At 37.9% G+C, this 13749-nt stretch overlaps 1 protein-coding gene across 1 annotated transcript in view; it reads left to right on the top strand.

Annotated features, from left to right (window-relative positions):
• Positions 1-13749, top strand: part of CD109 (CD109 molecule) — an 82408-nt gene that overhangs the window by 33454 nt on the left and 35205 nt on the right. Inside the window, exons 9-19 of the mRNA XM_080585968.1 lie at positions 316-451; positions 1356-1465; positions 3168-3407; positions 3733-3834; positions 3929-3991; positions 6003-6179; positions 8655-8807; positions 9581-9655; positions 10101-10161; positions 10687-10822; positions 11638-11755. Of these exons, the coding sequence (XP_080442094.1) occupies positions 316-451; positions 1356-1465; positions 3168-3407; positions 3733-3834; positions 3929-3991; positions 6003-6179; positions 8655-8807; positions 9581-9655; positions 10101-10161; positions 10687-10822; positions 11638-11755 (1371 nt within the window). The remainder of the gene's footprint in view (positions 1-315; positions 452-1355; positions 1466-3167; positions 3408-3732; positions 3835-3928; positions 3992-6002; positions 6180-8654; positions 8808-9580; positions 9656-10100; positions 10162-10686; positions 10823-11637; positions 11756-13749) is intronic.

Here is a 13749-nt window from a genome sequence, read left to right as displayed (position 1 = left end):
AGACGTACAGTTTTGATATGAAGACTTACAAGTTCTGAGAGATTCACGGCATCCTTCTGCAAAATTTAATTTTAAGCTGTGGAGTATGTTAAAAACAGCTTCAGCTAGATAGTGTCTGTCGTTTCCGGCTCACTTCAGGCCTTCAGCAGCACTTAGCCTACAGAAACTGAGCTCTGGGAATTTGGGTAGAGTATATCCTCCCTCAGGCACCGTCCTGTTCATTGTCTTTTTCTGTAAAGCATAGACACTAGTGCTTTGGCAATGTAGAAGTGTATAATTTTATTTATATGTACACATTTTTTTTCCACACTGTAGATAAATGGATCTGTGAATGTTACTTGTAACAAACTTTTGTTGAAAGACTTGAATGACGATCAGTTGTGGCACCGTGGTGATGATGATTACACAGAGCCAATAGAAATTATCGCTGTGGTCACTGAGACACTCACAGGTATGTTGTTGCATGAGGTCTTCCAAGAGAAATCCAAAGAGCAGATCATGCTGGAAGGGCTTAGTGGTATGCAGAGGGGCTTAGAAGTACTAGCGAAGTATCATGTGCTGAAGGAAATATGAACCTGTCACATCCAAATATATTACTGTTAAAACTGTATAAACTGTTATAAATACTGTATAAACTGTTTCTTGCCTAGATATTAAATAGTTTAACCAGCTGTTAATTCAGCTGTATATAGTTCTGTGCTATATGATTTATTAAGTAACCAAAGGATTTGTTCAAATGGGGGCTTAAAGCCAATGACTGATCACTTTTGATGAGAAGAGCAGGCATTATGGATTACTAGCATTAGGTTGTCTTACAAACTTGAGTTTAGACATAAACTTATGTTACTTGTTTGCTTGTAAACCACATCAGTAGAAAGAGTTCTCTGGCCATGTGTTGCCCACTGTATTTCTAACCCTCTTCTAGAAAGCCTGATTTGCAAACTGAGCTATCTTGTGAGCTCCTGTTATGTTGCACCTTGCATATTAGAAGAAAAAAATTGTAAAAAACTTCCACCTGTTCCAGAAACTCAGTTTTGTTACAGACTTCCAGTAGAAAGCTCAGTAAGGTGATGTTGGCTGATTTGGGATTCTTAAGATCCTTCCTTTTGTCATTCTGAAATAGTATGGATGAATTATGGCATGGCGTGGTATGGCTTATTTATTATCATGGGTGATAGTACCAGTATGTATATCACCTTTGCACTGGTTCTTAGCTGGAAGGATAGAGAGCAATAAGAGAGGAAACAGTGAAAAAAATGATAGAATTATCTAAATATCATTGACAATAAATGATATTGCTGCTAAAGGAACATGTATGTTATAAACTTGTCTAAATGCATACAATTATTCAACAGGAATCTCCCAAAATTCAAGTACCGTCATATTTCCAAAACAAAGTGACTATTTTATTGAATTTGTGGACTATTCTAGAGTTATTAAACCTTCTCTGAATTTCATCGCTACTGTAAGTTCTTTTGATTCGTTATGATTTGTACATAAACAAGTGTGACTCTTTCTTCTGTATTTTTGCTTAGATACCAAAATTTGCCTCAGACTTTTAAATGTAATTTGCAAATTTGTTCTCAAATTACCTCCTTTTCATGATACATATCAGGAAATACTAAGCTGAGAGGTATTTGCTCTAGCAAAGGATAAAAGAACAGAGAATGAGGTAGTGTTTAGCAGGATATATTTAAATGCAGCTTGTTGGAATTCACAAGAGAAATCTTTTCAGTTTCTAGCTGGTGTTTTCCATTAGTTGACTGTGTTTTAGTAGTTATTCAGTCCCAACTCTCCTAATATTTGTATATAAAATGTATATATATATTTATAAATGTGAATTATATATACATATATATATATTAAAAACCTAACCAGTTGTTACAAAATTAAGTAAAACTTGTAAAACCACATTGCTTTGAAATGAAAGTGCCTCTTCTTTGCATTCTGTTCTGTTTTTTTCACACCATCTACAGTTCTTTCAGAAGCATTTCATATTCTTCATGCTCTCCTGGTCTGCGTTCAGCATTTCTCCATTTAACAGAGGTTGCATATTGCATCACTGTGTTTTGCTTGAAGAGGGGAATAGACTTCATAGTTCTTGAAGACAACCAGAGCCTTTGCTATGTAGAAATCAACCCTAAATACCAATAAAATAGGCTGAATATGCACTTTTTGAAGAGATTGACTCAAGCTGTAACTTTCTGCTGGCTTGGGCCTTTGGTTTTAGTGCTTTTCATTTTCCTTGCCAGCAACCTAGTTTGACTTCAGCTCTGACCTGCTTCCTCCTCCTCTGAAGATGAGCTGAGTGAGAGGGAGCTGAGGCATTTAGCAATGCTGCAGCTAGCAGAGGAGATATCAACTATGCTCCCAAAGGAGCATGGAGGAACAGCTGCTGCTGTTACTAAGAGGTGAAGGTCTATGTGCTGTACAGAGTATAGGAAAATACTTGCAGAGGAGGAGAGGTAATGGGGTGACAGACCTTTGAAATGAAAAAGAAAAGGGAAATATTAGTTCAATGTTTTTAAATGTAGAGGTTGAATTTTTGGAGTATAAAATACAGAGAGAGAATGGTTTTACTATGGGTGAGAATCTGCTTGCTCATGGGAATAAGGGTTGATACAAGCTGTAGTGCTGACTGATGGAAGTTGGAGTGAAGAATTTATGGTTTGTGTCAATTTGGGGCCTGTTTTCAGTCTTTAATTCTTTTGGCGAATCCATAAAGGCATCTGACTCAGTATCATCTCTGTGTGTCTGATGTGTTCTCCTGCACATGATGTAATATTAGGTTATCCTTTGATAAAATTAAGTATTCAGGTAGTAGGTTAGATATAGATATTTTTCTCTATAGACAAGGACTTTAAGAAGAAGAGTTGTAATTCAGAGAGCTGAAAGGCAAAGCAGGTCACCTTTTCTGTTTCACCTGTGGGTTTGTTTTTTTTTAAAACTCTGTGGAATTATGAATACTTTTGGTTTTGGCTGACTTGCCTACCTGCAGTGTGCTCTCAAGGGAGTAAAATAAAGTTGCTGATGTGTGACAAATATGAGAATGCCCTTGGTGTTTTTTTTTTGGATGATGATGTAAGTGCAAATTCATTGTTAGATGTTGCATGTTGTGGATTTTAGTCTTACCCTGTTTGATGGACATTTTTTCTTTTTGTTTTTAGCTAAAGGTGACACGTTCTGATAGCAACCAGCTGACAAGTGAAGAGAGACAAAATCTTGTCACAATCACTGCACAACAGTCAGACTTGTTTTCTCACCATTCTTCACTTTCTCACCTTGAGAACGAGGCAACAGAGGAGAGAAACAAGACAGTCCATGTCCTGAACTACACAGTCCCAGAAAATGGAATTGTTGATATTGAGTTTCCAATCTTATCTAATACAAAAACTCTGAGAGTTCAGGTATTGCTTTGTAATACGATGTTTTGAAATAGCAACACACAGAACTGAGCAGGCTGTGATTACTGGTATGCTGTTCCTGCCATGTGCACCAGCTTGTAAGCCATCTGTTATCATATTCCTTACTTATTCTTGTTAGAGATGGACTCTGTCTAAACGTGATCTAAATAAGTACACCAAGGTAGCAAGGGAAAAAAGAAACGGATACCCAAAGCAAGAAGTGGTCCTGTATTGCCATTACGGGTACCATGCTGTTATAAACTGCAACATATATATGAACATAGAGATTTTGCTGTTATTAAGAGCTTTGTTTTACATTGTTTCACAGGCAGAGTTCCTCAACAGTAGAACTGACATAGGAGTTTATGATGTTTTCAGCTCCCCCACAGAAACTTATCTCCAGGTTAAAACAAAGAGCCAGGATATAAAGGTACAGTCGGAGACAAAACTTTCTAAGATAAAAACAATTCAAGTTACTCATCCTGTTTCCATACTCATCTGTATCAATCACATTCTCTTCCTAGGCTGGGAGACCTTTTGAGCTAAATATTGCAAGCAACAAACCAATAAGAGAATTCCATTATATGGTAAGTTACTGGTTTTACCTATGTGGACAATCCAAGATGACTTTTACCAGCTTGAGAAACATTCAAGTGGAATGTGATTGAACACTAGAAAGACTCAGCCTTTTTTTTTTTTTTTCAATTGCGCTTTGTGAAAGAGTTGGCCTAAACTTTCCTTGTGCACTGGTATGGCCCTTTTTCAAACGAGAGCCCCATTTTGCTACCTGGCAGAAACGCCTGTGGCTCTCTCTGAGGAGATGCTCTCTGGGAGAAGTGCATCTTTAGCTTGGGTGTTGGGTTATATCTACCTGTGCGTATGTGGGGCAAGGTGGAGCTGTGCAAGTTGTGCTGTCTCTTCCTGTACAGAGAACCTGTGGTGGGAGGAGTAGGGGTGCCTGGGAGAAGCCCAAGCTAGGGCTTGGCAGCACATCCTGTGGATGTAGGGAGAAGCAGGGAGCTTGTTTGCAGGTGTGGAGCTGACAGGGCTCAGCCTGCAGGCACAGGGCCAAGAGAAGACCTGCCTGCTGAGAAATGAGTGGTCCAGTGGGAAGGGTGCAGTGTTAACAAGGGAACTTCACGGAGATGCATTTTAAAAGTAAATGGCTTGGTTAAATGGCTCACCTGCTGTACTATATCTTACAGTATCCAGATGGAAAGGTTAATTACACCATCAGCAGTCTCCCATCCCATCCTTAACACATGCGTGACTTGTGCACAGTTTATGCCTTCATTATTACGATAACTGCAGTTCTTTATTTTTCAGAGACCTTAGTAGCAAGTTGAATAAGGAAAACCTTAAGACAATATGAAATGCAGGCATTCTTTTTTATTTTCTAAAGTAGGAAAGCTCTCTAGAAGATTTTAAAGCATGAAGTTTGGAGGCATACCTTTTGTTTTAGAAATAATATTAATGTCTGATCTGTTACTTGGTTGTCTGAGGCAAGAGATTTGCAAACTTTTTTTAGCTTTTAAATGAAGGTGGTTTTGAGGCATCCCCAAGATAGTTTTCCCAACCAAGTTAAATAGTTAAATAGTGTAAATTAAATAGTTTTTTGAAAACACTAGTCAAAAAGGTGGAAAATTACAACCCTCACCCACATATCAGTGTTTGTGTTTATATATCTGTCTGTAAAATCTATGAATTTATAATTTCTACCACATTTCTATATACACTTCTGTTGTTTGGTTCAAATAATGCCTTTCTTAGTTACATTTAAGTTATTTGTTGTCTCACTATAAAGTTATTTGTTGTCTCACTAGGTAGAACTAGATATGGAGGTGAAAAAGAGCTATTTAAGCTGAAGAAATTTTGTCAGACCAAATAGGCATAAGCTGGCCTTATTAGTTTTTAGCCATTGGAGGGAAGAGGTTAGTCAATGTGGTTGGGGGGGAAAAATCAATTTGGTAAGCCAGGGAAGCAATGAGGTCCATACAGTCAAAGGCAGGGAACTGCCCTTCATGGCTCTGTCTTCATTGCTAGATGTTATGGTCTAGTAGGAGCAGGTTTAGGGTGAAAAGCTGAAGCTATGGGCTTGATGTCTGCACTGCAGATGTTCTGAGGTAGGCTGTAAGGTAAACTGAATGCCTGTCCTTGTCTGCAGTATGGTAGTGGGCCTAAATTCACACTCTCCAAGTTAAAATCAAAATGTAGCAAGTAGGGGTTCTTGGGAGATTTGCATCGAAACTGTATTCCTGATCCAAACTCAAATGTTGCTGTAGATGACCTGCATGATCCAGTTGTATTACTGTTGCATTTTTATGTTCTTGTAGCACATAATATGCTGTGCAGTCATTGTTAGAGTTCACTATTGTCTGTAGAGATAGGGGAATTAAGGAATGGAAAAAGTTATTTCTAATATTTAAATATTACGTTACCTCCTTATTCCATACCAAGTCTTGTAGAACTAGTCAATCAAGTGTTAGTAAAAATCACAGCTATATACCTCTTCTTTTAACAGCTATTTGTAGAAGGAATTGCAGAGCTTGTGACATACTGAGATGCCAACAGATGAAGTGTTTAATTTTTCACTTTCAGGTGTTATCCAAGGAACAAATTATGGCTTCTGGCACAATGGCTGCAAAAACATTCAGTTTAACAGCAGAAAATTCCTGGGCTCCTTTGGCATGCATACTTGTATTCTATGTTGATGAGCTTGGAGCGGTTGTGAATGATGCTCTTACTATCCCTGTTCAGCCTGTTTTGGACAACAAGGTAAGCTATCCTGAACCTGAGCCTGAGACCATGTTTCTGTCTTTGTTGCATGGTAACCAGTAGTTCAGATCGCAAGACTGTAAATGTGTATCCTCTTTGTGGATCTAATCTGAGGTTTGTGCAAGTGTTTGGAAAGACTTTTAATCATGTCAGTACAGTTAGGGCCCAGCTATAAATGTAGGGCTATTTCGTATCTGTGTAAATTTCTGGTAGCCCTACATGTTCCCCGTAAACAGACAGACATCTCCTCTTGCTTATAATAGTTTGGCCAATCACTGAGCCAAAGACTGCTCTGGATAATACAGTAGAAAGATACTAACTAAGTCCTTGAAGTGTGGAATTGCAAACATTTACAAAGACTTTCCTCTAGCCAAGTGGTGGTCCCATTGTACATGGTGCAACCACAGGGAGCCATGCACACAGCAGCGTCTTTGAGGAGACCTTGCAGAAGGATCTTCCTTCTGCAAGCTGAGAGTCCTCCTAGTTTTCCTTGTGGAAGCACAGAGGCAGCTTTTTTGGCAGTATCATTAGTGAATGTGGCCAGTGTTTACTGGGACTGTGCATACTTCAACTCAAAAAAGCTTGAAGATTGAGAAAACAATTATAGGCAGAAATGAACTGATTTTCCAGCTTACTTACCAGGATGAGATTTGGTCCTTTGGGCTAATAAAAGCCTCACTGTGACTTTTTACAGGTGAGACCAACCAAGGACTCGCAATGGGTAGAAATTCTTCCTACCCATGGAAATTTAACACTTATAATCACAGATCAGTGGCAACACTGTTCGTCTTATTCTTGTGTGCAAAATGGTTGCCTGTTATATACTCTTCGTAGCTCATCCATGTTTAGGACCTGACTGTTGTTATCACACAGAATAAGGAGGTGGAGAGGCAAGATAGCAAAGGATCTGCAGACACACACTTGTACATTAAGCTTATTATGCACCAGTGTCCAAAAATGTAAATAAACAGAAAACAGGTAAGATAATTTAGTTGAAACCTGGGAGTTTTAGGGTAGAGACAGGAAGATATTTCTAGTGGGAAAGCATAACTGTTTGGTTCAGCCTTCTGGAAGCAAATAGAAAGCTTCCCACTGATTGCAGCATTCACAAATGATTGCAGTATATTTTGCAGCAATGATGTAAAGCCTGACCTTGAAAATGCCAGTTCAATTAAATGTAGTTTATAGATGAAAAATACTGTCATAGTGTACGTAGAGAGGATGAAAAACTGAGAAGATAAATTACAAGAATTTAGTATTTGCTATGAAGACTAGCTAGTGAAAAATGTCAGACAAGGAAAGAACTGATCTCAAAGGGTTCAAAATTTCAAGTTCTTTCCATTCCTTTGCTGGAGCACTAGCCACTGAAATTAATTTCATACTGTGGAAACTTACTTTCGTTGTAATCTTTGTAGCTATGCCTGGCATCTTGTTTCTGTAAATGAACTGGTAAAGTCAAACACACAGAGCTGCAGTGCCTCAGTGTGCTTTAAGCAGAAGCAAACCATTTTTCTGCATGAATCAGACGGATGTCCATTTACAGTGCATCACATGCTGCTAATTGCATTTATGTTGCTAGCATTGGCGTGTTTGCTGTTCCTCTGTAATTTTTGTACTGAATGTACACGGAAGATACCTTTGCACAGATTATCAGAGAAAAGATATGACTGGGCTGTAGATTCAGACATCCAAATACGTGTATTTATATGTCGGATCAGGATTCAGTTGCTGAAGTGTAGGCATTTAGTATCCTCCTAAAGGCCACATGGGGTTCAAGATACTCAAATACCTACTGGTCCCAGGCTAATATCCTTGAATACCCAATACCTTGAACACACAGTGTCTTGAACACAGGTCCTGTGGAGACCTATCCCCTTCTGGGGAGGGAGTGAAGGGCCGGACTGTGCTGTGGGACATCTCAAATGGTCATATGAATGACACTTCCTCTCTTCACTACCCCGTAGGAAGGCATACAGATGCTGTGTTAGCCTCTTCATGTCCTCATTCCTTGCACATGCGTCCACTATATAAATCCCTTTTTCCATGTTGATGTCACTGTGGAACACTTCATTGGAATCTTTCAGGGATGGAATTTTTCCCAAAAATACCTTTCCTGAAATGCATTACATGCTGTGTTGTATGTACATTGATAGAAATAGAGAAGTAATTTCATTTACTGCCCTTAGCTGTAGAGACCAGTGTATTGTTGTGGCTCAAGAGATGGCTACTTACATTCTAAGAGTTGTTTGAAATAACTGTGGATCCTGTCCTGCCCAGGGAAGTGATCAGCTGCAAGATCAAGAGAGCAGAAGGAATGCCGTGGTAGTTTTTCAAAGGTCCTAGGAAATGCAAATCAGCTGTAACTATTAATGATAGACAACTAAGAAAATGCTTCCTTAGAGTTGTTAGCTGACTGTAAATATCAGTTATAATTTAAGCCAGTGTCACTTTATTTTTTTTTACTTTTTTTTTTAGATTAAAATTTCGTGGAGCAAAGATAAGGTCAAGCCATCTGAGAAAGTCTCTCTCAAAATCAGTACAACAGACCCAGGATCAGTAATTGGACTTGCAGTTGTTGATAAAAGTACAAAGCTCCTAGGAGAAAGTAGTGACATAACAGAAGATTCCGTGAGTATATGGGGAAAAAAGGTTTTCATAATTGCGTGCGTGAAAGATGTATGTTTTTGTAAATATTACAACTTATATGCCGAATGAGTAATGTTCTGTGGGCATAATTCGTATTTCTTAATTCTGCAATTTTTTTCCCCCACTTCTGCAAGTAGCTTATCTACACGAGCAGAAAAGACTCTAAGGTAGAAAAGACTCTAAGGCTTACAAGGTAATAAGCCCAGCATTTCTAATTCAAACTAGTACTTCATTTGGTTTCCATTCAAGAAACTGCTCAGTTAACACTTGACAGTTTATTCTTTTGGGGAAGACAAAAAAAGTTATAAAAACTCCCCGTGATTTGTGCATTGTGCTCCTTAATAATGTGCAACATAAAATAATAAAAATAATTTTTTGAGGAATGAAATTAATTATTCGTCTGTTTGAATTTCCTTTACTTGCAGAAGCTCTGGTGCACCTACAGGCTGAAAGAGTTCATTTATCATTCCTAAAGTGCCCAGGTGACATATTAGCCTAAGTGCTATAAAGTATCAGTGGGCTGTAGGGTCCTATTATAGGTTTATGTAATCTCAGTCACTCATCTGTTAATTATGTTAATTAATGCAGCCTAATCCCATTCATCTCATCATGGATTCCTTTCTCTTTTATGTGAGACTTAACAGAGCTACTGCTTGAGGTACAGCTCCATAAATTAGCATCTGTAACAGTGAAAATTCTGGAAAAAAATGTGTTTGCATTTACTGTTTGGGTGATTTTTTTTTTTTTCGTCCTAGGTGTTTCATGAACTCAATTTATACAACACCGCACAGTATTTCCCCCTGATCAGAGGTTCTTTTGGTGTCTTTCAGGTACCTTTTTCATTTTTTAGATGCTGTTTTTCTGGGTGTGGCAGGGTTCTGCTTTGTGGTTTGGACATCTCTTACGAGAAGAAAAGGCTGTCAATGCCCGTTTTAAAGCTTGGGACCGTAGACAACAGTCTACAGCTTTTGTTGCTTAAACAGATTTTGAATTGTAAATTTATCAACATGTAAATACTATGAATGCAAAGAAATATGTTTATACTTCCATAAATATGGCTTGCCTTATGCTTGATAATGTCTTCCTTTTAAAAAGTTTTCTGTCATTAAGGCAATATTCAGATAGCCTGAGTTTTGTTGGTTCCTGGGCATTACTTGCTTTGGGTCTATAATTGCTTTATTATGGTGACTCTATTTTCTTAAAAAGAAAATAGGACGAGCATTGCTGATGTCCTGTATGTCCTATATTGAGATATATTGTATAAATTTTATCCAGAAATGCAGCCTTTGGGTATCAACTGATGCAATTCTTGAGGAGGATAAAGACCATTTTTTTTGTAAGTAATAAAAATAAATGTAACCAAATCTAATGCATTGAGTGGGAAAGGAAATTCATGGGTTAGGGCCCCTGTTAGGTTGTCTTACTGTAGTGTACATGCAGGCTGCATCCAGCCTTGCAAACCATTGCTGGTTCAAAACATGCAAAATTCATATAGTTACTATTTTTAGAACTTGGTATTTGCTGCTGTCCTGAGTGATCCTACTCATCAAGGGGCTGAGGGTAAATGGAGTTTTTCATTGTCGTTCCAGTTGATATACATGGCAATGGTTTGTCATTTTATTATATGTAGCCATATTATGTCAGTTGCAGAAGGAGTCTGGAGGGGCCATGTTGAAACTTTATGTTCTTGTGAAACTTATTAAACAAAACTAAATTTAAAAAAAGGCAAAAAAATAGTTCCTGATGTCATGGAGTAGTGTTAACATATGTAATAAAGCTGTAAATTATACTGTGAGCACTTTTTTTTTTTTTTTTTTAAGCATAGACATTTGTAGGTAGGACAATACCTTTTGTTTTGTAGATGATGGAATGATACCCATAGAGGATGGTTTTGGTGATGATATGCCAGTAGCTAGAGATGGACCTCTTGATTTCAGCACTCCCTATGTGAGGACACATTTTCCAGAGACTTGGCTTTGGATCGATACCAAAACTAGGTATAAAATTAGAAGTAAAAGGAAACTTACTTACTCTTGCTGTTGTTATGCTGTAGGTTTTAGTATTTTGCATTGGTGCTTAAAAATATTGCTTAAAATGTGTTATTATTTATATTCTACTACCATCTAGAGGCCACAAGTGAGATTGGAGGCCCACCAAATGAGGCATTTCACAACAGGACAATTCTTGGCAGAATGCCTTGCAGTTTCAATAGAAAGTAGGTGAAAATCCTAGAGACAAAAGGAATTATCTTCCTTTTACAGATGGAGAGCTAACTCACAGGGAGACTCAATGTTCTTCTCTACAGTACATGAGAAGACTGTGACCCAGAAGCTGACATCTGTTCTTGTCTGTACCTAGTTCAAGGAACAGTTCAAACTATCAAAGGGATGGTGAAATCCGACCTGTGTTGTGAAGCACAAATGTTGTATTCCTTCACGTCTAAGAAGTTAGGGAAACAGCTATCACTGGGGATTGTTGGAGTTGGACTCGATGATCCTTATGGGTCCCTTCCAACTCAGGATATTCTATGATTCTATGATTGTTTTACAAAATCTGTAAAATTTGATTAAACGTAATGTGATTAAATGTAATTCCCTTCAATTTATGAAATTTAAAATAATTTAAATGTTTTAATCATTTTGATCCCATCACAAATATTTCTAAATGATTAGGAAAAGGAAAACAGATAATCAACAGCTTTTCCTGCCAAGGGTTTAGGGTTTATTTTTAATGTTTTTTAAACATTCATGTTTTCTTACTCATGTCTGTAAATGGATGCTTTTGAAAATCAGCTATGTCCTTCTGTCATCAGATCTGACGCGGATACCACAATGGAAGTCACTGTGCCTGATACCATCACGTCCTGGGTAGCCAGTGCTTTTGTGCTTTCTGAAAACAGCGGGCTTGGAGTGACAACTGCTCCAGTAGAGGTACCGCAACACTCAACAGTTCTACTTTAAATGCTGTTAACACTGTAGGTTATTAATTGGAAACTGTGTTTTAGTTCTAACAGCAGCTGTCTCTTTGTACTAAAGAAGTGATTGCATGCATATTCAAACTGTAAAGAAAACATCATAGTGAAGTCATATACAATCCTCTGTCTGCCTCCCCTTCATGCTCATATGAATAACAGGCATTACACAGATACTTGGGTGCTCATTCTTGTTGGAGTGGTTGTTTTGTTAGAGCACTTTCAGGATGTGTGCGCTTCAGAGCTTTTGTACATGACGTGGTAAGGGGAGAATGACTCCCTGAGGACAGCATATTTCCATTTTCTATAATTTCTCTGCACAGGAATCATGCTACTTCATGCAGGTAAGTTTACACAGACTAGCTGGGAAAAGGTGGCTGGGATAGGAGAGGCATGTTGTCTGCTGGAAAGATCATGCCACAATTCTTCTATTGTAGAGCTTACCCCAGGAGGGAGGACAGGACAATTGCTTAAAGACTAAATTCTGGCATTACTTTCACTTACCTGTCAAAACCAGTCTTGGACTAAACATAGGAACTCCGTTTTTGAGTAACTTAGTGTGAGGAAGAGTGGACATGGAGATCAAGCACCAGGATGAGGTGCTTATTGCTGTCAAGCTCCTCTCTCTTGTGGCTCGTTTTGTACTTCTGAGTGTTCAAGGAGAGTTTAGCAATTTAAGCTAAAGTCAACACTCCTTAATTTAAACCTCTAACCTGAGATTTCCGGTATCAAAATGCAGTAGTCTTAGGCTCACTTTATGCTAACGGAAACAGCTTCCTAGAGAAAGTGATTTTACCTCTTTAAAATAGGAATTACTTTTTGATACTTCATTTAAGTAGTATTTTGTATGTGCTGAATTCTCTGATTCTCTGAAGGTAGTTATCTCATTCCATTCGTTATGTAAAAATCCTAGAGAAACTGCATTCTTAACTGAGACATCTCCACGTAAGTGCATAAGGTTAGAAGGGTTGAAATTGTGCAGTACTGGGTCATAGATTTCCCACTTGATGCCAGGACTTAGCTTGGAGGCAGCCATTTACTCAGTGAAATTCTCATGGCCTCGAATTCCTGGGGAGGGGCATCTTTCAGGATCCAAACCCAGATATAGACCCAGATTTAGTAAATGGCTGCTACACTAGACACAGACCATGTGCTTTGAACATCCTGACCAAAACTCCACTACAAAATTTGGAACCTGATCTGTATTTTGTGGCTGAGGCTCCTTTGAGACTGGAATCATGATTCTTGTTTCTTTCACTCAGCTTGGCAGAGATGGGACAGAAAGAAAGATAGCTTTCTGATTCAAACTGTATGAAAATATATACTTGGCCCTTCACCCTCAAATTTGAGAAAGCTGCAAGTAGAGCAGATGTTGAGATTATTCCTTAACTATAATCACCAACATGCACTGTTCAGTACTTCACCCTTGTTGGGATGTTTAGATTGTGCTTGGAGTTCCATATGGCTGAAACGTGTTAATCAGTACCATACAGAGAGGCAAATAAAAGAAATGCATGAAAACTGTGATGGGGAAATAAATAATTCTGTGTGCTTAATGTCATTTCCGGCTTTACATCTTGTTTTTATATGACTTCTACTACATGGAGTGTTGATAATTTTATCCTATTGCATTTTATTGTAAGATACTGGGATATTTCAGGGTGTTAAAACAGTATTGCAAGAGGTTTAAAGGAAAAAAACAAACCAAAACAAAATCAAAGGAAATATGTACCTAGTGAAAACATTGAGTAAGAACTAAACAAAAATTCTTCATCAAAACTTTTCTAATTGTGAAAGACATTTTTGATACTGAAAGCTTTAGTAAACAACTTCAAAATATTTTTGGAATATTTGCTAGATAGAAAGAAGTCTGAGGGTTTTCTGGATCTGAAATTCAAAACACTTAGAAGAATTTTTTTTAATGAAAACCAAATTAAAACCATTTTTAGTTGA

The sequence above is a fragment of the Anser brachyrhynchus genome, assembly GCF_964034855.1.
Source record: "Anser brachyrhynchus genome assembly, chromosome: 3".
NCBI lineage: Eukaryota > Metazoa > Chordata > Aves > Anseriformes > Anatidae > Anser > Anser brachyrhynchus.
The sequence above is the reverse complement of the archived record's forward strand: the minus strand, read 5'-3'. Positions and strand labels throughout refer to the sequence as shown.